Source organism: Micromys minutus (assembly GCF_963924665.1).
Source record: "Micromys minutus genome assembly, chromosome: 21".
Taxonomy (NCBI): Eukaryota; Metazoa; Chordata; class Mammalia; order Rodentia; family Muridae; genus Micromys; species Micromys minutus.
The window spans coordinates 142,340-166,241 of NC_137956.1; the positions used below are offsets into that span (position 1 = coordinate 142,340).

The following is a 23,902-nucleotide window of genomic DNA, read 5'->3' on the forward strand; positions in this document are numbered from 1 at the left end:
TGTGGTGAAACATACTTTCAATTCCAGTACTTGAGGGACAGAAGTACACAGAAAAACTTGATAGGTTAGAGCTACAGTTCTCAACTTGTGGGCTGTGAACCCTTTGGGGATCACATATCAGATATCCTGCATATCAGAAATTTACATTACAATTCATAACAGTAGCAAACAGTTATGAAATAGCAACAAAACAATTTTATGGCTAGAGGGGGATCACCTAATCATGAGGAACTGTATTAAAGGTTGAAAACCCCTAAGTTAGAGAAATATTCATTACTAACTGAACAGACCTAAGCTAAAGATATGCACACATAAGATTCTGTTTAAGTTAGCTATGAACAAGTAATACTCAGTGGCAGAAAGCACTGAGGCTTTTAAAGCCAAGCATTTCTCAGTGACATTTCAATTACCACTTAAACACATTAACTTACCATCTTTTTTCGAGCACTGTTGAAAAGACTCAGAAATGAACTCTTGATCATTCTTTTGCCATTTGGTTACAAGATCTTCTATGAATTGACCCTTTTTGCCCTCATTTCCTTGGAGAAGGTCTGTCACATATTCTCGTATTTCTTCAGCACTCTCAATTGACAAAACATATCTAAGGAGGTAAAGATATAAATTGCTGAAACAAAAACTAGTTTACTGTATGACTTTCAGAAGTCATAACAGGGATGGAGGTACTAAACATTATTCATCAGGGCTGATGGGAGCTTAGTCAAACAAAACTTACCTAGCACACATGAGATTTTGGGTACAACACTAGTACTACTTCACAAACACATACAAACAAAAAACATTCCTTAATTTATTAAGAGTGTTTACTTTGAGTCATGCACTCTGCTATGAGCTAAGGATATAAATTTGATGAGGACAAAGACCCTGATTTCAAGAGTAGGTTGTAATCTAACATATATGCTATTTAGGCATTTACTGTTTCTCAGTATTTTAAGAAATTGTGGGGCTAAAGAAGTGGCTCAGTAGTTAAGAGCACTTGAGGCTCTGGCAAAAGACATGAGTTCAATTCCCAGCATCCACATGATGATTCACAACCACTCTTAACTCCAATTCCAGGGATCAAATGTTTTCTTTTAACCTCTGCAGGCATCAGGCACAAACACAGGGCACATACTTTCATGTAGGCAAAGCATTCACAGACATAAAACAATCTTTTAAAAAAGGAGGAGTGGAGAGATGGCTCAGCAGTTAAAAGCAGTCCAAGCTCTTCCAAAGGACCTGGGTTCAATTCCCAACTGCAGCTCACATTTGTAACTCCAGTCCCAGATGATGTGATACCTTTCAGTAGTCTATGAGAGCACTACCCGCACATGGTACACAGACATGTATCCAGACTAAAAACCATACAAGTAAAAATTTTAAAAAATTTAAAATTAAAATAAAAATTTAAAGACACAATGCCTAAATCGGTGTGATACATGTCTTCAATCCCAGAACACAAGAGACAGCAGCAGGTGGATTTCTGAGAGTTTGAGGTCAGCCTGAACTCCACAGCTCAGAGACCTTATCTTACTTAAAAAGGGGGTAAGGAGCTGGATAGAAGATTCAGCAATTAACATCCCTGGCTGCTTCTCCTGATTTTGAGTCCAAGCACTCACATGGGGGCTCAGAACAATCTCTACAGGGATCTGACACCCTCTCTGTCATGCAGGCGTACCAGAGCACTCATTCACATAAATACATAAATATTGTTTAAAAATTATACAATGACTTTTCAGAACTTACACATTCTAACCATCTTGTTCTCCAAGCTTACTAGTCGCACCATTAGATCAGTTATTATCAAAGACCTACAGAATCTCTACAGTGGTTTAACCCTGGAGTTTTCAAACACCAAAAGTACTAAAGAGTTCCAGATACAAAGTAGTAACTGTCATTTCAACAATTTAATCACTTAAATTTAAAAGCATGCATCCAAATGTTATACAGCAAGTCTCATCGATTAAAATCAAATAATGAATCCATACAGATGTGGAATAAAGTGTGTTTTTCTGACTCTGTGTACTAATCTTCATGTCTTCTAATATGACACTGACTAGGAGGTTAATTCTGTGTTAATAATTCTTTTAATATTTGGGAAACGTATAAATTTAGTCACATTCTTACAACATTACATCTGTGCTATTCAAATTAAATATCAAGCCCAGCAGCTGCTTTCACCCTGGCATAATAGCCTGACGCAAACCAATGAATGCTTAGCAAGTGCTTTGAATGACATCACAGCATGCTTGAGTCCTTATGATCAGCACATTTCTTGTCTAACTTGTCTTGAACATGTAAGCAGGTGTTAAGCCATACTTAGTTTCAACTTTAAAACAGCCAGGGAGTCTTAAATCTTCCTTCAAAAATATTTTTTCTCCAAAACTTAAAAAAAAACTGACCTTATTTCTTATAATTCTAGAATAGCAAAACAGAATCAAATTAAGGAAAAGTCTTAGTTTTATTTTATTTTTAATCAAGTCTCTTTTTGTAATCTTCGCCTCAACCTGAATATTTTGAGCCTGAGCCTATCCTTTAGCTCTCAGGTAAAAACATCTTTTCTAGTATTTTAAAAGTTTCAAATCATAATGCATACCCTTCATTGACTAGTTTATTGGATACTAAAAAGTGTATTACGTTCTCCGAGAAGACCGTCAGCTTCCTCCCATTGCAGAACTCGTCAACACTAGGTCATCTTGACTGCCCAGAGACTGGCATACAGCAATAGCGACTCGAACCAGGAACTATTTGTACTGGACCATGTCACCCCTCGTATAAATTCTGCGTCCTGCTTGATACAAACTACAACGTTCAGAGTAAGGAATTACAGGTCTAAATACTACTTTGCCACTTTTCTAGGAAAGTGAGTAGAGTCTGGCATACTTATCTAGAAGCTAAACTGAGTAAGTGAAGTGGACGCCAAAATTCAAGACCGCAATCCCTTTAATCATACTTCTTTTCAATTTTTTAGTCCTCCCGGCTTTCCCGCTCGCTGCTCTCCGCCTCAGGCCCGGAACCCGTCTTACTGTATGATCTCCTCGCTGACATCCAGAGCGAAAGTTTTTCGCAACTGCTGTGTGCACCAGTATACTAGAGGGTCCCCGGACGCCGACCCAGCCACCGCCATCTTCCCCAACCGGAAACAGCTGGGCTGCAAAAACCTCTGGTCCTGCACTGGATTAGTTCCCTTCGCAATGTCGACTTCGTTGACTAGAGTTCCGCTAGCTTGCACCCGCTGCTCAGTCGCGCTGGCTTCTCTCAGCTTCCGGATCTGTTTACACTTGTATAGAAGAAACTTGCTCGGATGATTCTTTGGTACTGAGGGGCAGCTCCAGGAAGCCAATTGGCAATTGTGCTAAGAAGACAACACACGCACCTATAAAAGAACTGTAGTAGGAATAAAAGAATGTAGGACCACAAATCATGGGTCCAGCCTTCAAATCTAGTCTGATTCCAATTGTAGAACATTTCAAACAGCCGTTGTCAGGAAGATAACAAATCCAAAGCCTGCTTGTGGTACTAAGTGAACTCAAAACTAGTCTTTGTAATTTAGCGAGGCCCTGTCTCAAAATAAATAGAAAGTGGAGGGAAGGGAGACTAGGCATAAAGTTCAGTGGTACCCTGCCTCCTGAGTATGCAAGAATCTCGGTTCAGTCCCCAGTTGGACAATCAAAGGGAAACAAAAACTCCGTTCCTTGGCGAGCTATTTGTAAACATGGTACTAGTTTTTGATCTGAGAATGGTGGCTCTCATTAGCGCTGTCTATGATTGAGACTATGGTCTCACTGCTACACTACATGAAGGCTTACAACCATCTGAAGCTCCAGTTCCAGGGTCTCTGACGTCTTCCAATCTCCACAAGCACGAAACACGCATGTGACATACATACAGGCACTTACACACACACATTTTTTAAATTAAATTTTGGGGGCGGACTAAAGAGATGGCTCAGAGGTTAAGAGCTCTGACTGTTCCTCCAGAGGTCCTGAGTTCAATACCCAGCAACCACATGGTGGCTCACAACCATCTGTAATGGGATTTGATATCCTCTTCTGGTGTGTCTGAAAACAGCTACTGTGTACTCATATAAGTAAAATAAATACATCTTTTTAAAAAATCTTGGAAAAATAAATTACATTAGCTGAGCATGCTAGCACATACTTTTAATCCCAGCACTCTAGGGGGCAATAGTAGGTGGACCTTTGTTCAAGGCCATCCTGGTCTTTTTAGTAAGTTCCAGACCAGCTAGGGTTACTGGTGAGACCCTGTCTTTAACATACTATTTTATTATCTATTTGTGTATTTGTCCATGTGTGTATCCAGGGCTACCACAAATAGAAGTGCACACGTGGCAGCCAGAGAACAACTGTGGGAGAGCACTTGCCTTCTACCCTATTGTGGCCAGCCTTGGCAGCAAGAGCCTTTACCTCCTGAGCCGTTTCACTCACCCAACAACTTTTTTTAAAAAGCAAAATACAGTAATGTTAATTAATGGTGAGAATAAATTTTACCTTTTAATAATAATCTAATCTGATTATTAATTCTAGTGATTCAAATAGTGTAACCTTTTCTATATTTATTCATTCCCATAGTTTAGTGGCTCAGTGGTAGAGACTCAACTTGATATATAAGGCCTTGAGTCACATCCCCAGTAGCAAGAAATAAACTTAATCAGAAATCCCATTAACACATGCAAACCTTAGCTTTTCTGTTCTTTTTTTTTTTTTAAGTGTTTATCATTTTTCTTCAAGACATCAGGTTTTACATCAGGTGGGTGTGTCCAGTTCTATGGCACTCATGAGAGGTCAGAGAAGACCTTGCAGGAGACAGTTCTGTCTTGCTAGCATGTGGGTCCTGGGAATGAAACTCAAGTCATCAGACTTGGTGGCAAGTATGCTTGCCTGCTGAGCCATTTTGCTATCCCTACTACAACTTTTCTTAACCCATTAGGCCTCAACTCTTCGAGATTTTTATGTTTAAATCGAATAAATCTCTGTGCCTTATTTAATTGTAGAGAAGGACTTCTCTTAAAGCAATCTTTTTGTTTTGTTTGAAACATGGTCTTTTTGTAGTCCAGGCTGTCCTGAACTCACCAGTAGCTGAGAATAGCACTTCTGATCGTCCTGCCTCTGTTTCCCAAGTGCTGGGATGGCACTCATGTGACATTGTGCCTAGCGTTGTGTGGTGCTGGGAATCAAACTAAGAGTTTATGCCTATTTGGCAAGTACTACAACAACTGTGTCACATCCCCAGCTCCCAAAGTAGCCATTTTAATTTAAAAAACCAACTTTTGCTCAGTATCATGCTTTTTTGTGTGTTCTTTCTCTAACTTGCATTCCTAATAGACATCATTGGTATTAAAGAACAAGCGAAATCGGGACAGTGGTGACACATGCCTTTAACCCCAGCACTCAGGAGACAGAGGCAGGTCAATCTCTTTTCCTTTAGGGCCCAGCCTGGTCTACAGAGTTAGTTCTAGAATGGCCAGAGCTACACAAAAAAAAAAAAAAAAAAAAAAAAAAAAAAAAAAAAAAACCGTGTTTTGTTTTTTGTTTTTGTTTTTAAAGACAAAACAAACACACTACAATAATATGTAGATTGTCCCCGTGTGAAAAGGCATATTTGACATTTTCTCTAGCCATTTGCTTGAAATGTAAGAGGAAAGACATATTTTACGGGTCTTTTCTTTGCAGGAATCTAGAATGTTGAGTTCAACTAGGCAATTGGGTCCAGAGTAGGCAGCCTTTAAGAACCAGTGTGCAGTCTTGCAGTGAGGAGCACACCTTTGACTCCAGCACTTGGGAGGCAGAAGCAGGTCTACATTGGAGGCCAGCCTGGTCTACAGAGTTCCAAGATAGCAGAGCTGCACAGAGAAACCCTGTCTAGAAAAACAAAACAAACAAAAAAGAACCAATGTGCATTTTCAAGAGGGTGAATGACAACAACAGAACGCTTGTTGATGGCTTGTTGACACTCTGGGTTAAGATAAGGCTACAGGCAACTGCTAACATTATAATGCTAATTTTATGACTGCCTAAATCCTTTCATTAGTTTCACTTGGGTTGTTTGGTTGTTTGGTTGATGTTCTTTTCTCTGTGTAGCCCTTTCCTTCCTGGACCTGACTCTATGGAATTCCAGGATAGCCTCAATGCACTGCCTCTGCCTCCTGAGTGCTGGAACTGAAGGCCTGCACCACAGCCCAGATCTTTTTTTCTTAATGATTTATTTAATGTGCACTGATTAGAATCTTGCCTGAATGTGTCTGTGTCAATGCGTCAGATCCCCTAGAGCTGGAGTTACAAACAGCTGTGAGCTGTCATATAGGTGCTGGGAATTGAACCTGTGTCCTCCAGGTTCCCTGAAAGAGTAACCAGTTCTCTTCACTACTGAGTTCTCTCTCCAACTCCTGTTTTTTTGGTCTAGCTTTCCTTTTCTTTCTTTTCTTTTTTTAAATAAGTGACACATTTACTTTTCTTGTGTGTGCATTGGCATTTTGCCTGCCAGCATGTCTTTGTGAGGATACCAAATCATTTAGAGCTAGATAAAAACAGCTGTGAGCTGCCATGTGGGTGCTAGGAATTGAACTGGGTTCTTCTGGAAAAGCATCCAATACTCTTAACCACTGAGCCATCTCTCCAGCCTCTTTTCTTTTTCTTTGTTTCTTTTTATTTTATGTATGTGAGTATGCCACTGTCTTCAGACACATGAGAAGAGGGCATCAGATTCCATTACAGATGGTTGTGAGCCACCATGTGGTTGCTGGGAACTGAACTCAGGACCTCTGGAAGAACAGTCAGTGCTCTTAACCACTGAGCCATCTCCCTAGACCCATTTTTTTCTTTTTTAATATTGTGCTCTAGCTCAGACTGGCAAGGAATTCACAGTTAACCAGTCTCCCTGCCTCCTCAGGGCTGAAATTACAAGGCCTGGCTTTAAAATCTTTAAATTGAATATACTATGAATTAGTAATTTGGCTAAGGCCCTGAGTAGATTTTATTGCTGTTTAAGAATAACTCACTGCAGAGAAGTAATTCTATAGCACCTTGGAGGGCTGCCTTTCAAATAAGCATGAACAGAAATCGTCCTGTAGCAAACACATATGTTTCATGCATGGCATTCAGAACAAACACAAATTCTTAGGAATATTGTAATTTAAAACATGGGTCAGAAAATATTTATGATCTCTTTTTTGCAGGGTTATCCTCATGTGGGTTGGTGCTATGACCCTTTTACATCTGGCAGATTTTTAGTTCTTTGCCCATGTTTCTTTATTTAGTTACTTGTTTTTATATATGTATGGACAATTTGTCCAAACTTTTTAGTCTTTTGAGATCTGAAAGCAGTTTTTAAAACACTGTAAACTAAATTGAGTTTTCCTTTCTCCCACCTCAGAAAAGTGTTTTTAGAACACAGTAAAGTTCACCCTTAGGATAGTAAACTTTAGTTTTGATTTACATTGAAAAGTTCGCTAAATTTTCACTTTCAGTGTTTAGTCATCACGGATTTAAGTTTGTGGTAACTTTTGAAAAGATATTACAATTCCTGTCTTTACTTGGTTTTATTCTATAAGTGGACCACTTGGCTAGTTCACAGCCTACCTACCGCCGCGCCCACCCTTGACGCACCCCTGGAGAGTCCTGGCGCCGCCCATCAGGAGGAGCTCTGGGGCTGATGGACCGGCCAGCAAAGCCTGAAGTCTGAAGGCTGTCACCGCTGGACGATGCCAATTGGTTCAGGCTGAAGGCGCGGAACCAATAAGAGCTGCGGTTCTCAAGAGCTTGGAGCGCGCGGGAAAAAGACCCGTTTAAACTGTGGCGGGAACATCATTTTAGGGTTCTTGTCCAGTAGGGACATCTGCAGTTGGGGAGTCGGAGAAAGTTGTTTTTTCCTGTGTGAACATGGTGCGAACGAAAGCAAACCACGTCCCAGGAGCCTACAGAAAAGGTAACGGGATGCAGCCAGGCGGCAGGGGGTTCCCTAGGCAGCCAGTCCCTGGGGTGGAGCCGCCCATGGCTGCCTCCCGTTGAGTAGCTAGGAGGCAGGCTCCCCACCCTCACCTCTAAGAAGGTGCAGAGACCGGGCAAAGTCGTTTGCTGCTACGCATCTCCCTACTCTCCACTAGCCTGGGACTGTGGTAGAACAAAGCTCGGGGGAGGGAGGTCCGAATTTTCCTGCCTCTTCTGAACGCCCTTCTTTACCTCTCTTTCCAGTGATGGCTTCTCAAGCCCCCAGGAAGGTGCTTGGCTCCTCCACTTTTGTCACCAATTCTTCCTCAAGTTCGTCGAGAAAAGGTAGGAAGGGTCCCGGAAGCTTCTAAAGTAACACTCCTGAAAGCATCAGGCCTAGCACAGCAGTCCTACCTAACCTGTGTGGCCCCGATGCCCGGAGGATTTGTTTTTATTTATCTTTCTTTAGAATTTGTTTCCCTGGACATTCTCATCCCTAAATGTCTTCCTTGCCTTCTAAAAGGGCCTTAGTCCTTCAGCAGGGTCCAATGGAAAACTCATTTCTTGATGGTGAGGAACAGTTTATTTTTAAACCTATTTTTCTTTGCTGATTTTTTTTTTTAAATTTATTAACAGTTACTATTTTCTTGGAGGCTACTTAAGTGCCTCCTCATTAGATTTAAGGTGACTACCATGTTTTCTGTGTGTGTGTGTCTAACCATGCATACAATCTTTGGGAACTGAACCCTGGGCCTGCTTTGCCCAGTAGAACACAAGTACTCCATCAATGAGCTACATCTCAACCACACTACCCCAGTATGTTTTGCTTTTGTTTCTGCTTCTCCCTCCTTCTCTACTCCCCTTCCTTCCTGACCTTCCTTTTTAATTCCGTCCTCCCTTTTGTTCTCCCTCCTTCCCTTCCTTCCCCCCCCCTTCCACCTCCCCACTGCTGGAATTACACACATGGATGCCAGGTTTAGTCTGTTGGGGATCCAACCTAGGGCTTTGTGCATGCTAGGCCACTGAGTAACATCTACAGTGTGTCCCTGCACACACTGTGGGCGCTCTCTGTGCCCTCGCCCTCTCTCCTGCTTGCTTTCTCTCCCCCTCCCCGCTCTCCTGATTGCTGGGATTACAAGTATGAACTACCACACCCAAATTTACTTTTTTGAGATGAGAGAGATCCTTGCTATGTTCTGACTTTTCTTGGGTTTCTATGCCAACTCGATCCACCATCACCATTATTTATTTGTGATAGGATCTCCAAGTGCATTTCGCCCCCCATTGGCTTTGATTCTCTCCTGCCCCAGTCTCTGGAGTGCTAGGATTACAGGCATGTACTAACTACACCATACTCGGTCCTAAATTTTTACCAAGTCTAAAATTTTCAACAGAATATATTTACTATTTCCACCTCTTCAGATAAGGTAGTAGACAACATTTTTGAAAGATAAATTTATTTAGAATGTCATCTTATATAAGTTCTATTTATTGCCATTGCTGGCCTACTGCTGAGTCACTAGAGCTTACTGAATAGGTCCTTGATATGTGAGAAGCAGCCTGGCGAAGACATGCATGGCTCTAATCCTAAGTGCTCTGGTGGCTGAGACAGGAGGACTATCGTATGTTCAAAGCTAGCCTGGGATACCTAGTGAGTACCAGGTGTGCCAGAGGGTCCAAGCAATATGCTGTCTCACAGGAACAATCAATAAAACAAGGAGGAGCTTGGTGTGGTGGCAGATAACTTGTAGTCCCAGCACTTGAGTAGTAGAGGCAGGCTTATCAGGAAGTCACGGCTACATAGTGAATGAGATATACCTTGGGCTATCAGAAGTACTGACTCACCTTCTCTCTGCCAATAAAAAAATCTTCATAGATTATATTTTTAATGCCAAACAACTATATGGGATTATAGTATTCTCATTTTAAATTATTTTTAATACATGTCATTAATGTCTGCATGTAGTAGTGTGTGTGTTCATGTATGCATGGAATTGTTCACTATAACATGTGTAGAAGTCAGAGGGCAAAAAAAAAAAAAAATTCGTGGAAACCAGGTCTTTTCAACTTGGGGCTGAAGCGCAGGTGCCCAGGTGAGTAAGAGCAGCTGCCTTGACCCACCGAGCTGCCATCTCTCCTGCCCAATGGCTTCATTTAAAAACTATGTAACTTGGTAAGGCCACAACTAAATCAGTAGAACTGTGCTTAAATCATGCAGCTAAGCTGGGCATGAATGGGAAAGACTTCCAGTCTCTGCTGCCTGGGAGTCAGAGACAGGAGGATGCCTGAGTCCTGATGTCCCAGAGCAGTCTGGGTAACAGGAGGAGACCCTGTCTTATTCCAGTCAAAGGCTAGGAATGTAGCTCAGAGGTAGCTGGCGATCCTAGTTTTCTTCCCTAGTGTTACCAAAAACCAAGTTCACAATTACTGCTGCATATTTCTAGTACTGAAAACATCTCTGTTAAGGTAAGGCTGGGAGTATGGCTCAGCATTAGAGCACTTGCTTAGCAAGTTTTCTTTGATGAAATTATGAACAACTTTTTTCTTTTGACTTTAGGTTCATTTATTTTATATGCATGAGTGTGTCCTTTGGACAAATGTATGTGTACCAAAGCTTGCTATGGCTGTGAGCCATCAGGTAGGTGCTAGGAACTAAACCAAAGCCATGTGTGCTCCTGACGGTGGACTCTCTACGACCCCACTTCTGAGAAAAGTACTCATGTGATCCAGGCTAGTCGCAGACTTGTTATGTGCTGGTCTTCAACTTCTGTCCTCCCTGTCTCTAAGATCTTCAACTTAGGGGTCTAGAGGGTCAAACTCAGGTTTCCAGGATTGTAGGTGAGCTCCCCATCCTCCAGTAATTTTTTAAAGGGGCAACTTTCCCTGCATTTTCATTTTACATTACTATTAAAATATAAACAGAAATGGAATTTTCCTTAAGGAAAGAAGCCAGTTGCTTTGAAAAATAGGATTTACTCTTATAGAAAAATTTATATAGCCCCATTCCTCAGGTATTGGGGATTGAACCTATGGCCTTGGACGTTTCAGATAAAGAGTCCATTGCTAAGCTGTGTTCTTAGCTTTATTTATAGCGGGGAGGGGGGTTGGGATTGGGGTTTCAATAATTTGCCTGGGTTGGCTTTATGCTCACTTGGTAATACATGCAAGTTTTGGACTTTGGATCCTTCTGCTTTGTCCTCCCAAGGAGCTGAGATTACAGGCCTCTGCCACTAGCCTGATTCACACTATATAGGTCTTTAACCAAATAACCGAATCGTTGTAAGAAATGTACCTGAGTAGTTGAAAACTTTGACTAGCACATGTGAGGCTCTGGGTTCAATCTTTGAACCATATCTACACTCACAAACCCTCATAGATAGATAGATAGATAGATAGATAGATAGATAGATAGATAGATAGATAGATAGATAGATAATAGTAGATATATAGATAGATAGACAGTATAGACAGTAGGTAGACAGATGAACCGACCTACTATAAAATGTATTACTGTTGCTATGGGAGGAAATGTGAGAAGTGGCACAAATAAGGCCAGAAGACAACTTCTGGGGGCAGGTTTTCTACCTCCACCTTTATCTTGTTCCTTGAGACTTGCAGGACATCAGGCTTCTGCATCAAGTGACTTATAAGTGTGTGGGGTGTAGTAAGAGACATCTGTGCATGGGTACCTGACATTGGATCATGAAGCTGGGAGTTACGAGCAGTTGTGAACCACCTGATATGGCTGGATGGGTTGTTTGTTTTTTAAAGATTTATTTTATGTGTATGAGCACTTTGCTCACTGTATATGTGTGCCCATATAGGCAAGAAGAAGGCATCAGATTTTCAGTATTGGAGTTACAAAGGTTTTAAGACACTGTGGGAATGGAACCTGGGTAATTTGCAAGAGAAACAAGTATTCTTAGCTGCAGAGCCCCTTCTCCAGCCCAGTTCTAGTATTTTGAAAAGCAACAAGTGTTCCTTACTACTGAGTATCTCTCCAGCCTTCATTTTCTAATTTAAGATAGAGCACTTAACACCTGGAGTATGATGCTAAAGAATGGCAATGTCAGGTGTGGTGCCCAGCACTACACAGAGGCAGAGGTAGGTGGGTCTCTGTGAGTTCAAAGCCAGTCTGGTCTACAGAGCGAGTTTCAGGACAGCCAGGGATACACAGAGAAGCCCTGTCTGGGGTTGGGGGCAAGAATGGCAATTAACATTTGTTTTTATTTAGTTCTGTTTCTATTTTACAGCTGAAAATAAGTATTCGGGAGGGAACCCAGTCTGTGTGCGCCCAACTCCCAAGTGGCAAAAAGGCATCGGGGAATTCTTCAGGCTGTCCCCTAAAGATTCTAAAAAAGAGAACCAGATTCCTGAAGAAGCAGGAAGCAGTGGCTTAGGAAAAGCAAAGAGAAAGTAAGTGTTTATGTTCTGGAAAACAAGAAAATGTCCTCCTAAAAATAAAGACAAACAGGATTAGTAATTTTAAAGTTTCTCTCTGAACTAGTAAGAAAATGAAAACTATGCATTGATTTCTAATCATTTATGTCACTTTAAAATTTGAAATATTTTTCAAAAATTACTTTGACTTATTCCAGAAACATGAATCCTCTTCATTTATTATTCCTCTAATTTTCATAGCTTTTTGTTTTGTTTTGTTTTGTTTTGCTTTTTGAGACAGTCTCTGTATGTAAACCACGATTAACTTGAGCTTCTTGTAATCCTTCTGCCTCAGCTGAAGTGCTGAGTGAGAGGCATGAGCTAACAGTTCACAGTGTGCCTGCCTCCCTCCTGCCCTCTCTTCCTTCTTCTTCTTTTTTCTGTCTTAAGACATTTTTGTCAGTTCATCTAATTTGAATTCCATTAAGCTCCTTACGCCCCACTAAAATTACTGTTAGGACTGAGGGTGTGGCTCAGTGAGGCCAGATATTCAGCATGTAGTGGTTTAGTTTCCAGTTCCAGAACAAGGGATAATCCTCCGTGTTGAACTTCCCTAAGCATACAGGTAAAACAGAGAAACTAGGCAGAAATTGCTCTCCATAGACACTATCCGTAGTAATTCCATATTCTTTTTCAGTCTTCTCTAAATCCTTAAGAATTCTTCAAATCTGGGGCTTTGTTTTTTGTTTGCTTTTCTCCTTGTGACAGGGTTTCTTAGTACAGTTCTGGCTGTGCTGGGATTCAACTCATTCTGTAACCAGGACGGCCTCGGACTCAGACATCTGTCTGCCTCTGCCTCCCAAATGTGGGATTAAAGGCATGCACCACCACTGACTGGAGGCAGGAATTTTTTTACTTTTTAAAAAGTTTTGTTGTTGTTTTGAGACAGGGCTTCTATTATGTAGCTCTGGTCATCCCGAAATTCACTTTGTAAACTTGGCTAGCTTCACACTCACAGAGATGTATCCGCCTTTCCAGTGCCAGGATTAAAGGAGCCATCATGCAAGCTTGTTTTTAAGTTTTTAATAAAATGAGAATGCTAGTAGTAAACATTGAGCTAAAATTCTAAGACAAAAGTGTAATATTTGGGGCTAGAGAGATGGCTTGCTGCTTAAGAGCATGTACTGCTCTTGCAGAGGATGGAGGTTTGGTTCCCAGCACCTACATGGCAGCTCACAACTGTCTGTAACTTCAACTGTAGCAGATCTGATGCCCTTAGGGTTCCTGGAGTATATGAAGTACAAAAATACAGTTGGCCACAAATAGACATGTACCCATAAAAATAAATATACATAAAATGAAACATTTTTTAAAGAAATAAGCATGCTCTGCTTTGCAAAACATACACACAAATACTATATGAAAATATAACAAGTATCAATAATCATTTATCTGGGTACAAACTTTGTTTCATGCTAGATACTATCAACTTCTAACAATCAATGTTTATCTTGAAGTCTATTCAACTTCAGTAAGAATCACAAAATAGCTGGGCACAGTGTTACTTGCCTTCCTTAAATCCCACCACATGGGAGACAGCAGCTGGATTTCTATGAGTCTGTGAGTTCAGCCTGGTCGACAGAGTGAGTTCCAAGACAGCCAGGGCTACACAGAAAAACCCTGTAAAAAGGGCTGGGGAAGGCTGGAGAGATGGCTCAGAAGACTGACTACTCTTCCAGAGGTCCTGAGTTCAATTCCCAGCAACCACATGGTGGCTCACAACCATCTGTAATGGGATCCAATTTCCTCTTCTGGTGTGTCTGAAGAGAGGGACAGTGTACTCACATAACATTAAATAAATAAATCTTAAAATGGGGTGGGGCTGGGGATATAGCTCAGTGGAGGAACACTTAGCATGTTTGAGGCCTTAGCTTCATTACTCTGCACCTAGAAGAAAAAATTAGGAAAAAATATTTGAATTCTTTTTTTTAGATTTCTATGTATCAAAATCAAACCACATGCTATATAGAGTGTGGAGCTCAGAGGACAACTTTCAGGAATTGGTTCTCTTTCTACCTCTATGTGGGTCTCAGGGGCGGAATGCTAGGTATTCAGAGTCAGACAACATGCAAGCACACTATCAGAGGAGCCATTTCACTGCTCCCCTCCCATGCTTTAGTTTCTCTCTCTCTCTCTCTCTCTTTCTCTCTCTCTCTCTTTCTCTCTCTCTCTCTCTCTCTCTCTCTCTCTCACACACACACACACACACACACACACACACACACACCTCATTCTTTCCCTTTTTAAAGACAATATCTCACTATGTAGTCTTGGCTGACCATGAACTCCCTCTGTAGACCAGGCTTCCTTGGAACTCACAGAGATCCACCTGCCTCAGCCTCCTGAATGTTGGGATTAAAATTGCATACCACCACTTCTTGCCTTTTTTTAAAAAAAATGTTTTAATTTTTATTAAATTTATAGAGAGATGGCTTGCTGCTTAAGAGCATGTACTGCTCTTGCAGAGGATGGAGGTTTGGTTCCCAGCACCTACATGGCAGCTCACAACTGTCTGTAACTTCAACTGTAGCAGATCTGATGCCCTTAGGGTTCCTGGAGTATATGAAGTACAAAAATACAGTTGGCCACAAATAGACATGTACCCATAAAAATAAATATACATAAAATGAAACATTTTTTAAAGAAATAAGCATGCTCTGCTTTGCAAAACATACACACAAATACTATATGAAAATATAACAAGTATCAATAATCATTTATCTGGGTACAAACTTTGTTTCATGCTAGATACTATCAACTTCTAACAATCAATGTTTATCTTGAAGTCTATTCAACTTCAGTAAGAATCACAAAATAGCTGGGCACAGTGTTACTTGCCTTCCTTAAATCCCACCACATGGGAGACAGCAGCTGGATTTCTATGAGTCTGTGAGTTCAGCCTGGTCGACAGAGTGAGTTCCAAGACAGCCAGGGCTACACAGAAAAACCCTGTAAAAAGGGCTGGGGAAGGCTGGAGAGATGGCTCAGAAGACTGACTACTCTTCCAGAGGTCCTGAGTTCAATTCCCAGCAACCACATGGTGGCTCACAACCATCTGTAATGGGATCCAATTTCCTCTTCTGGTGTGTCTGAAGAGAGGGACAGTGTACTCACATAACATTAAATAAATAAATCTTAAAATGGGGTGGGGCTGGGGATATAGCTCAGTGGAGGAACACTTAGCATGTTTGAGGCCTTAGCTTCATTACTCTGCACCTAGAAGAAAAAATTAGGAAAAAATATTTGAATTCTTTTTTTTAGATTTCTATGTATCAAAATCAAACCACATGCTATATAGAGTGTGGAGCTCAGAGGACAACTTTCAGGAATTGGTTCTCTTTCTACCTCTATGTGGGTCTCAGGGGCGGAATGCTAGGTATTCAGAGTCAGACAACATGCAAGCACACTATCAGAGGAGCCATTTCACTGCTCCCCTCCCATGCTTTAGTTTCTCTCTCTCTCTCTCTCTCTTTCTCTCTCTCTCTCTTTCTCTCTCTCTCTCTCTCTCTCTCTCTCTCTCACACACACACACACACACACACACACACACACACACCTCATTCTTTCCCTTTTTAAAGACAATATCTCACTATGTAGTCTTGGCTGACCATGAACTCCCTCTGTAGACCAGGCTTCCTTGGAACTCACAGAGATCCACCTGCCTCAGCCTCCTGAATGTTGGGATTAAAATTGCATACCACCACTTCTTGCCTTTTTTTAAAAAAAATGTTTTAATTCTAAAAGAAAGTATTTGTGAAAGTTAGGCCAGCTTGAACTACTGCTTCAAACACCAAAACAAATAAAAAGTATTTGGGTGTAGAAAGAGAGGGCGTGGTACCATGACTTTGTCATTGTGATGTCTTCATGAAAGTAAGACCTGGTTTGTAACATTGTCATTGTGATGTCTTCATAAAAGTAAGACCTGGTTTGTAATCTCCACACCAGCAAAAAACTTAGGGACCTTCCACCAGCTCAACAAGTGCCAAGCTGGATAAGTGGAACCCTGATCACCAGGGGTAAGAGGATGGCAGTCAGATTTTGTTTGGGACTGTTGCTGCTCCTTGTTCTGGTCCTCCCCATGCAGGTCGAGTCATATGTCCCTTTAACCAGCACATCGGGCCCTACCTACTATGAAACAGAGCCCCCAGATTCCAGCAATTCCCTAAAAGCTACAGCCAAGCTCCTTGGGGCCTTGCTTGCCTTTCTGTGCCTTATCCATTAAGAGAGGCTCAGGCCAGACCACATTCTAATATCGGACCACATGGCACCAGCCCATCCAGTGTTGCAAGGAAAACAAAACCGGGTCTTCGAATCTACTCAACCCACTGGTTTTAGTAACTCAGAAAATGTTGAGAAGCTCAAGCTGGACTGCTTTGAAGATCATCTCAAGGGTTAATTAGATGGTGAATACTAATCTTAAGCCTTCTGGAGTTTCACTTACAACAACAAAGAGAAGGACAACACTGAACATTGGTTAATGATTTCATTAAATGTGGCTTATGAAATATGGATTATAGAAAGTCCATCTTTAAAATAATTTTACTTTGATCTAGAGAAAAAGTATGGAATGGATTTGGTGTTCTTTATGGCTCACTAAACCAAAAGGCCTATAAAGTAATTAGGAAATATGAAGATTCCAGGTTTACATTGTACTTTGGAGGAAGTACAAGGTACTATGGAAAACCTCTTATCTCTCTGCAATTCTCCCTTGCTAGGGATTGAACTCTGGAACTTGTAAGCTTTAGGTAATCTCCACCAGTGTGCCATAGTCATTAACTTTTTTTTCCTTTCTCTGTTTCTTTTTTCTGTCCTCTGTTAGTTTTTGAGATAGAATTTCTTTGTGTATCCCTGGCTGTCATGGAACTTGCTCTATAGACCAGGCTGAACTAGAACTCATACTCTCCTGCCTCTGCCTACTGAGTCCTGGGATCAGAGGCCTGCATCACCACTACCCATCTGTTTTTCCCCACTATGGTCTTGCTCTGCAGCCCATGTTGGCCCTGAACATGTGATAGCCCTCTTAACCTCTCTGCTTCTAGGGTTTTGGGATTTGGACTATGAGCCACCATACTTGACTACATTTAGCTTGCTGTATAGTAACTCACACTGGGGCAAGGATGGTTTGAGTCATGAGTAATCCCCTCCACCCAGACAGGCTTCAAACTCACTATAGTTTAGGAGTCTTATATCCTCCTGTCTTAGCCTCCTTTCAGAGGAGATTATAGCTATATGTACTGGGCTTGGAGATGTATCTCAGTGACAGAAGGCTTGTCAGTACAATGTCCTGGGATCAACCTCTTATTTTTATTTTTTGAGATAGGATTTCTCTGTATAGTCTTGACTGTCCTGGAACTTTGTATAGCCTTGGCTGTCCTGGAACTCCCTCTGTAGATCAGACTACCCTAGAACTCATAGTGATCCACCTGCTTCTGCCTCCTGGGTGCTGGGTTAAAGGCGTGAGCCACCACAGCCTAGTCTGAGTTTGACCGATTAGCCCTGCAAAAAGATCATGGATTTGATAGGCATTTTACACTACACTCAATTAGTAACTCTTTTTTTTTTTAAAGATTTATTTTGATATGCGTGTGTGTGGGTGTGCGTGCGCGTGCACAGGTACTTATAGAGAGCAAGGACACAGGTGTCCTGGAACGGGAATTTTCAGGTGGTTGTAAGGCACCTGATGTAGAAGCTAAGAACTGATCTGTGTCTTTTTACCACTAAATCATCTCTAGCTCATAACTCATCATTCTTACATATATACTTAATAACTCATCCCTGTCTATAAATAAATTCAAAAAAAAGTATACAGTTTTATAAACACATTTAATCCATAGTGTTATAAATAATTCAGTAATAGCTAGATATGGTGATACATACCTTTGATTACAGAGATTGAGACAAGTAGATCTATGAGTTTAAAGCCAGTCTAGAGTGCATGAGACAGTCTCAAACCACAACCAGAGAAGTGTTGGTACCTCCGTGGAGGAGTATGTGTCTAGATGTCCCCAGGTTCCGTTTCTTAGGAAGAGAATAAAACAAATCACAAAAACTCAGAACCAAACAAGAAAACTCAAAACAAGGAAAATTAGATTCTAGAGGTTTATACTATATTTTAGTATACTTGCCATTGTCTATGAAAATTATAATTATCCTTTATTAATACATGAATATATGAGAAGGAAAATGAGCTTCTCAATCCATACTCTGCTGTGATCACTCCTTATAGTGTGTGTGTGTGTGTGTGTGTGTGTGTGTGTGAGTGTGTGTGTATGTGTGTGTATATGTGTGTGTCAGATTTTCTTTATTCATTCATCTATTGATGCAGCTGTAAGCTAGTTCATATCTTAGCTGTTGTGATTGGTACACTATTGGTACACCATCTGCTTAAATTTGTGTTTGTGTGCTTGTGCATGCAGATGTGCATATATGTTGGATGTGCATATATGTGTGTACATGTGTAGGCCAGAGGTTGATATCAAGTGTCTTCATTTTTTTCTTTCTTTTTATTTATTTTTTCTTTCTTTTTTATGATTCAGGGTTGCTCTATATTCCTGGCTATCTTGGAACTCACTCTGTAGATCAGGCTAGCCTCGAGCTTAGAGATCTGCCTGCCTCTGCCTCTTTAACCCTATACACTGAGATTAAAGGTATGTTCCAACAGACTCCGAATGTCTTTCTCAAGCACTCTGTGCCTTGTTTTTCTGAGACAGGATCTCTCTGTACTGGAGCATGCTGATTTAACTGGACTGGCTGGTGAGCCTTAAATCCCCATCTCAGCCTTCCAAGCACATGGAACTATGTCCAGCTTTTAATGTATATTCTGAGGGTATGGGACTCAGTTCTTCATGCTTACATTACAAGAAGCCTCTTAAGTTCATTTCTATAAATCTTGAACACCACTATTATGCCTAAAGAAAATCAGACCCTTGCAAAAAGGAAGTTTAGATCACAATTTAATAACTTCTCTTAATGTCCAGGAAAATGCAATGAAGAGATTGCCATAATAGATTAGTATATGAAGTAATAATAATCTCACACTATGGCTAAACGTTTTGTTTTAGCTTCTTTTAGTATCTGGTCAATACCTTTCAGGCGCACTGGATCTCATTTGGAAATTAAGGATTTCACTAAGCTTTGTCAGCTGTAAAATAAAAGTTTGATTTATGATAAAAAATTTTAATGGCCTTACTATTAAAAGTGGTAAATACAGAATAGCTTTGGGTTAATGTAAGTGCACCTTTATTCAAATGCTGAGGTTATCATAGTCTACCAAATGATTTTAAACTTTTAAAATATATTTATTTATATACTTTATGTATATGTATGTGTGTCTTTTCTGTGTGTATATTTTTATACTAGAAGGTATTGGATCCATGGGACAACAGTTATAGATGACTGGGAGCTATTATGGGGTGCAGGTAACTGAACTCTGGACCTCTGGCACAGCAGCACTGAGCCATCCCCCTTTCCCTGGTTTTGTGTGTGTGTGTTATTTTTTTAATATTTATTTTATGTGTACACTGCTATTATCTTCAGACACAACCAGAAGAGGGCATCAGATCTCATTACAGATGGTTGTGAGCCACCATGTGGTTGTTGGGAATTGAACTCAGGACCTCAGGAAGAGTAGTCAGTGCTCTTAACCACTGAGCCACCTCTCCAGCCCTTTGTGGTTATTTTTAAAGAATATGTCCATGTAGTTCAAGGGGAAGGCAATTTGCTTGATATATTGCTTTCTCTACTCAAATGATTTTTTTTTTACTTTATGTATTATGAAAATCTAGTTAGCATTTATATTCTATTCATCAATCAACATTAACATTAATGGTGTAAGGATGAGATATTGTAAATAAATTTTGACAGTTTCATACATATATCTGACATTTCTGTTTTAAAGATATATTTTTAATTATGTTTATGGGCATGTCCATGGTGAGTACAGGTGCCTGGGAGGTTGGAAGAGGTGACCGGATACCTTGAAGTGAAGTTAAAGGGGACAGTGACATGTCCAATATGGAGGGATCTTGACTTGGATATTCAACAAGAGCAGCAACTGCTTTTAACCACTGAGCCATCTCTCCAGCTACTATGCATTTATTGGTAGAATCTGTCTTTATAGCCCAAGCTGTCCCAGAACTCACTATGTAATTCAAATGAGACTTGAGGTTTGCCACAGTTTTTGTGCCTCAGCCTCCCATTGCTGGAATTACAGGCTGACATGCATTATTTTTATTTTGTAATATTTCATTTTTATGTGTTTCTGTGGGGGGTGCAATTGTGTGTATGGGTATATGTGGAGGCCCAAAGAAGATATTGAATCCCATAGAGCTGGAGTTACAGGAAGTTGTGAGCTATGTGTGTGCTGAGAAGAACTAAACTGTCATCCTCTTCAATGGATGAGCCATCTCCCAGTTTGTTTCTTGTTTTGCTGTGAGAGGGTCTTATCCCATAGTTCTGGCTGGCCTGCTACTTGGTAGCTCAAACTCCATTTTGGTCTTTGTTTTTTTGTCATCCTACTGCCTCAGCTTCCCTAGGTGCTGGGATTATAGGTATATGCTGCCATGCCTGGCTGAGATACTCCTTTTAAATCAACGTGTGCTGACTGAGGAATGAAGAGTCCATGAAACAACAGGGAATTGTGTTAAAAAATTATGTGGTAGTTCTTGGAATTTGTTTACCCTTACTAATTAGTGAAGTGTAATTTTTCTCTCATTTCTAGTTACTTGAGCAGATCTGTTGCATTTTTAATGTTCTGATTTTATGCAGTTGACACTTAAATGATTTGAAGTTTTCTTCTTTTCACAGAGCATGTCCTTTGCAGCCTGATCACAGAGATGATGAAAATGAATAGAACTTACTCACCTGAATAATATCTTCAGTTTACTTACATATTCTAGGATGTAAATTTGGGAAAATGAGTTTGTCCAATTGGCTTGTTGAATAGGCATTTAATTGAGAAAAAAATGAGGCTACAATTTAGCCATTCAAAAGAAACCAGCTATAAAAGTGGAGAATTTTATAATTTGTAATTTCAAATTGCATACTTGAATTTATGTCATATACTCCTTTTACCTGTTAAGTGTCTTCCTAAAGTCAACATTACATGATGCTGTAATTACAAATCTACTGTTTTTGCTTAGATTTTTGTACTGATGCCATTGTATGGCCATTTATTATGGAAATAGTGCCATATTGTTATGGCCTGTTTGGTTAAAATTTTGACTTAGTCTTTTTTACATTAAAAAATTCAATATTAAGCATATTCTCTTGTCATTTATCAAAATGGGTGGGGGATGCAAAGGTAAAATGTTGAAAAGCTAGTTGTATGTCTTTTTAAGAAAATGTAAGCTGGGTGTGGTGCTACACACCTTTGGTCTGAGCACTCAGGCAGGAAAGCCAAGTGAATCTCTGAGTCCCAGGCTATGAGGCAGTTCTAGGCCAGCCAGGGCTACACAGAGAAGAAACAGAAAGAAAAGGAAAAGTTAAAGACCATTTTGTCTTGAGGACTTAACTAGTTGATAATCAAAGAGATAAAATACTGACAGAACCAGGGACAAAGTTACCATAGATACATTAAAAGAGGAATTTGTTTGGACATACAATCAGTTTGGTATCATAAAATAGTACTTTTTGCGTATATATTTAGTTTTTCCTTTCTATCCATCCCTGGACTGTTCTGTGTAGCCCTGCCTGTCCTGGAACTCACTGGTAGACCAGGCTAAGTGCTGGAATTAAAGGTGTGCACCACTATGCCCATTGTTTTGCCTATATTTTTAAAGTTGGAAACAAAATAGAGAGAGAGAGAGAGAGAGAGAGAGAGACAGATCATGCTGTAAATCAGGTTTTATATCTCAAGTTCATTTTCCCTTCATTTCTCAAGATGACTTGAGATCATTGAATTTATAGGTATAGTAAAAATAGTTTTGAGATAGGATCTCATTATGTGGCCTCTTAGGTGGTCTTAATGTAAGTATGAAGAACAAGTTAGCCTTGAACTCACAGAGACCTAACTGCCTATGTGTCTCCCAACTGTTAAGATTATAGTCTGAGACATGCATTTTTATTTTTTTTAAACTGACTTATCTTTTTTTCACTTCTTTTATCTTTATTTTATTTTTACTTATGTGAGTACACTGTAGCTGCCTCCAGACACACCAGAAGAAGGCATCAGATCCCATTACAGATGATTGTATGCTGTTCTGTGGTTACTGGGAATTGAACTCAGGACCTCTGGAAGAGCAGTCAGTGCTCTTAACCACTGAGCCATCTCTCCAGCCCTCATTTTAACTTTTTATTTTGTAATTATCTCATTTTCATTTGTATGTGTGTATGTGCAATTATGTGTATGGGCATGTGTGGAGGCCTAAAGAAGGTATTGTGTCCCCAGGATTCACAACACAAGGAAGTTGTGAGCTGCCTTATATATGTCCTTAAGAATGGATGAGCCAGGGGGCTGGAGAGATGGCTCAGCAGTTAACAGCACTGACTGCTCTTCCAGAGGTCCTGAGTTCAATTCCCAGCAACCACATGGTGGCTCACAGCCATCTGTAATGTGATCAGATGCCCTCTTCTGGTGTGTCTGAAGACAGATACAGTGTATTCACATTAAATAAATCTTAAAAAAAAAAAAAAAAAAAAAAAGAATGGATGAGTCATTTCCCAGTTTGTTTCTTGCTGTGACAGGGTCTTACCACATAGTCCTGGCTGTCCTGCTACTTGGTATGTCTACCAGGGTAGCCTCAAACTTCTTTTTTTTTTTTTTTTTTTTAATTCTACTGCTTCAACTTCCCTGTGTGGTGGTATTAAAGGTGTGTGCCCCATGGTAACTGATATTCTTGACTTACCATGTAACTTCATTTCTAATTCTGTTATATTTTTATGTTTAGTTCATCTGAAACCAGATGAACTCTAGCAGTGCATATTTTAATTTTATTGTTGGTAACTCAGACTGGCCTTGAATGTGATCTCCTTATTTGTCCTCTGAGTTCTGCTGAGACCACAGGTGTGTGCTACCATATCTAGTCCTCAAACAAGGTTTCAGCACTAATTACTCTTAAGGATTGAGTTTTCCAAAAGACATCAAATGTGTTCTTTTTGTTGTTTAGTCCAGGCTGCATTAGAATTCACATCAATCCTAACTCAGTTCTCAAGTGTGCCATGTGCACTGTGCACAATTTAATTGTTTAAGTCATTTCAAAGAAAATAAAATTTAAAAGTGAATTTAAAATAGACTGTTGGGCTGGAGAGATGGCTCAGCGGTTAAGAGCACTGACTTCCAGAGGTCCCGAGTTCAACTCCAGAGACCCTGCTGGCTCACAACATCTGTAGTCGGATCCAATGCCCTCTTCTGGTGTGTCTGAAGACAGCTACAGTGCACTCATATATAATGTTATTCACAGATTCTAGGTGTAGTTAACCCCACGAGTGCCGTTTTAGTGTAGGACTGGGCAACTCCTCTTCCAAGGCCTCCAAGCAATGAATGTGTTGAAAACAAAAGAGTTATATAAGCTCATGTGGTC

The 23,902-nt window shown here is 40.4% G+C and overlaps 2 protein-coding genes across 2 annotated transcripts in view; one reads left to right on the forward strand and one right to left on the reverse strand.

Annotated features, from left to right (window-relative positions):
* TRIP4 (thyroid hormone receptor interactor 4) overlaps positions 1-3,125 on the reverse strand; it is a 47,577-nt gene extending 44,452 nt beyond the window's left edge. Inside the window, exons 1-2 of the mRNA XM_080934302.1 lie at positions 3,024-3,125; positions 432-601 (exon numbers count right to left, since the gene is read on the reverse strand). Of these exons, the coding sequence (XP_080790428.1) occupies positions 432-601; positions 3,024-3,124 (271 nt within the window). The 5' untranslated portion in view covers position 3,125. The remainder of the gene's footprint in view (positions 1-431; positions 602-3,023) is intronic.
* Positions 3,126-7,895: 4,770 nt separating this feature from the next.
* PCLAF (PCNA clamp associated factor) lies at positions 7,896-21,304 on the forward strand (the record flags this gene model as incomplete). The annotated part of the gene is made up of 4 exons (XM_080934249.1): positions 7,896-7,941; positions 8,208-8,288; positions 12,197-12,359; positions 21,189-21,304. 4 exons carry the CDS (start codon positions 7,896-7,898, stop codon positions 21,232-21,234), a joined length of 336 nt encoding a protein of 111 aa, XP_080790375.1. The 3' UTR covers positions 21,235-21,304.
* Between the last annotated feature and the right edge of the window lie 2,598 nt (positions 21,305-23,902).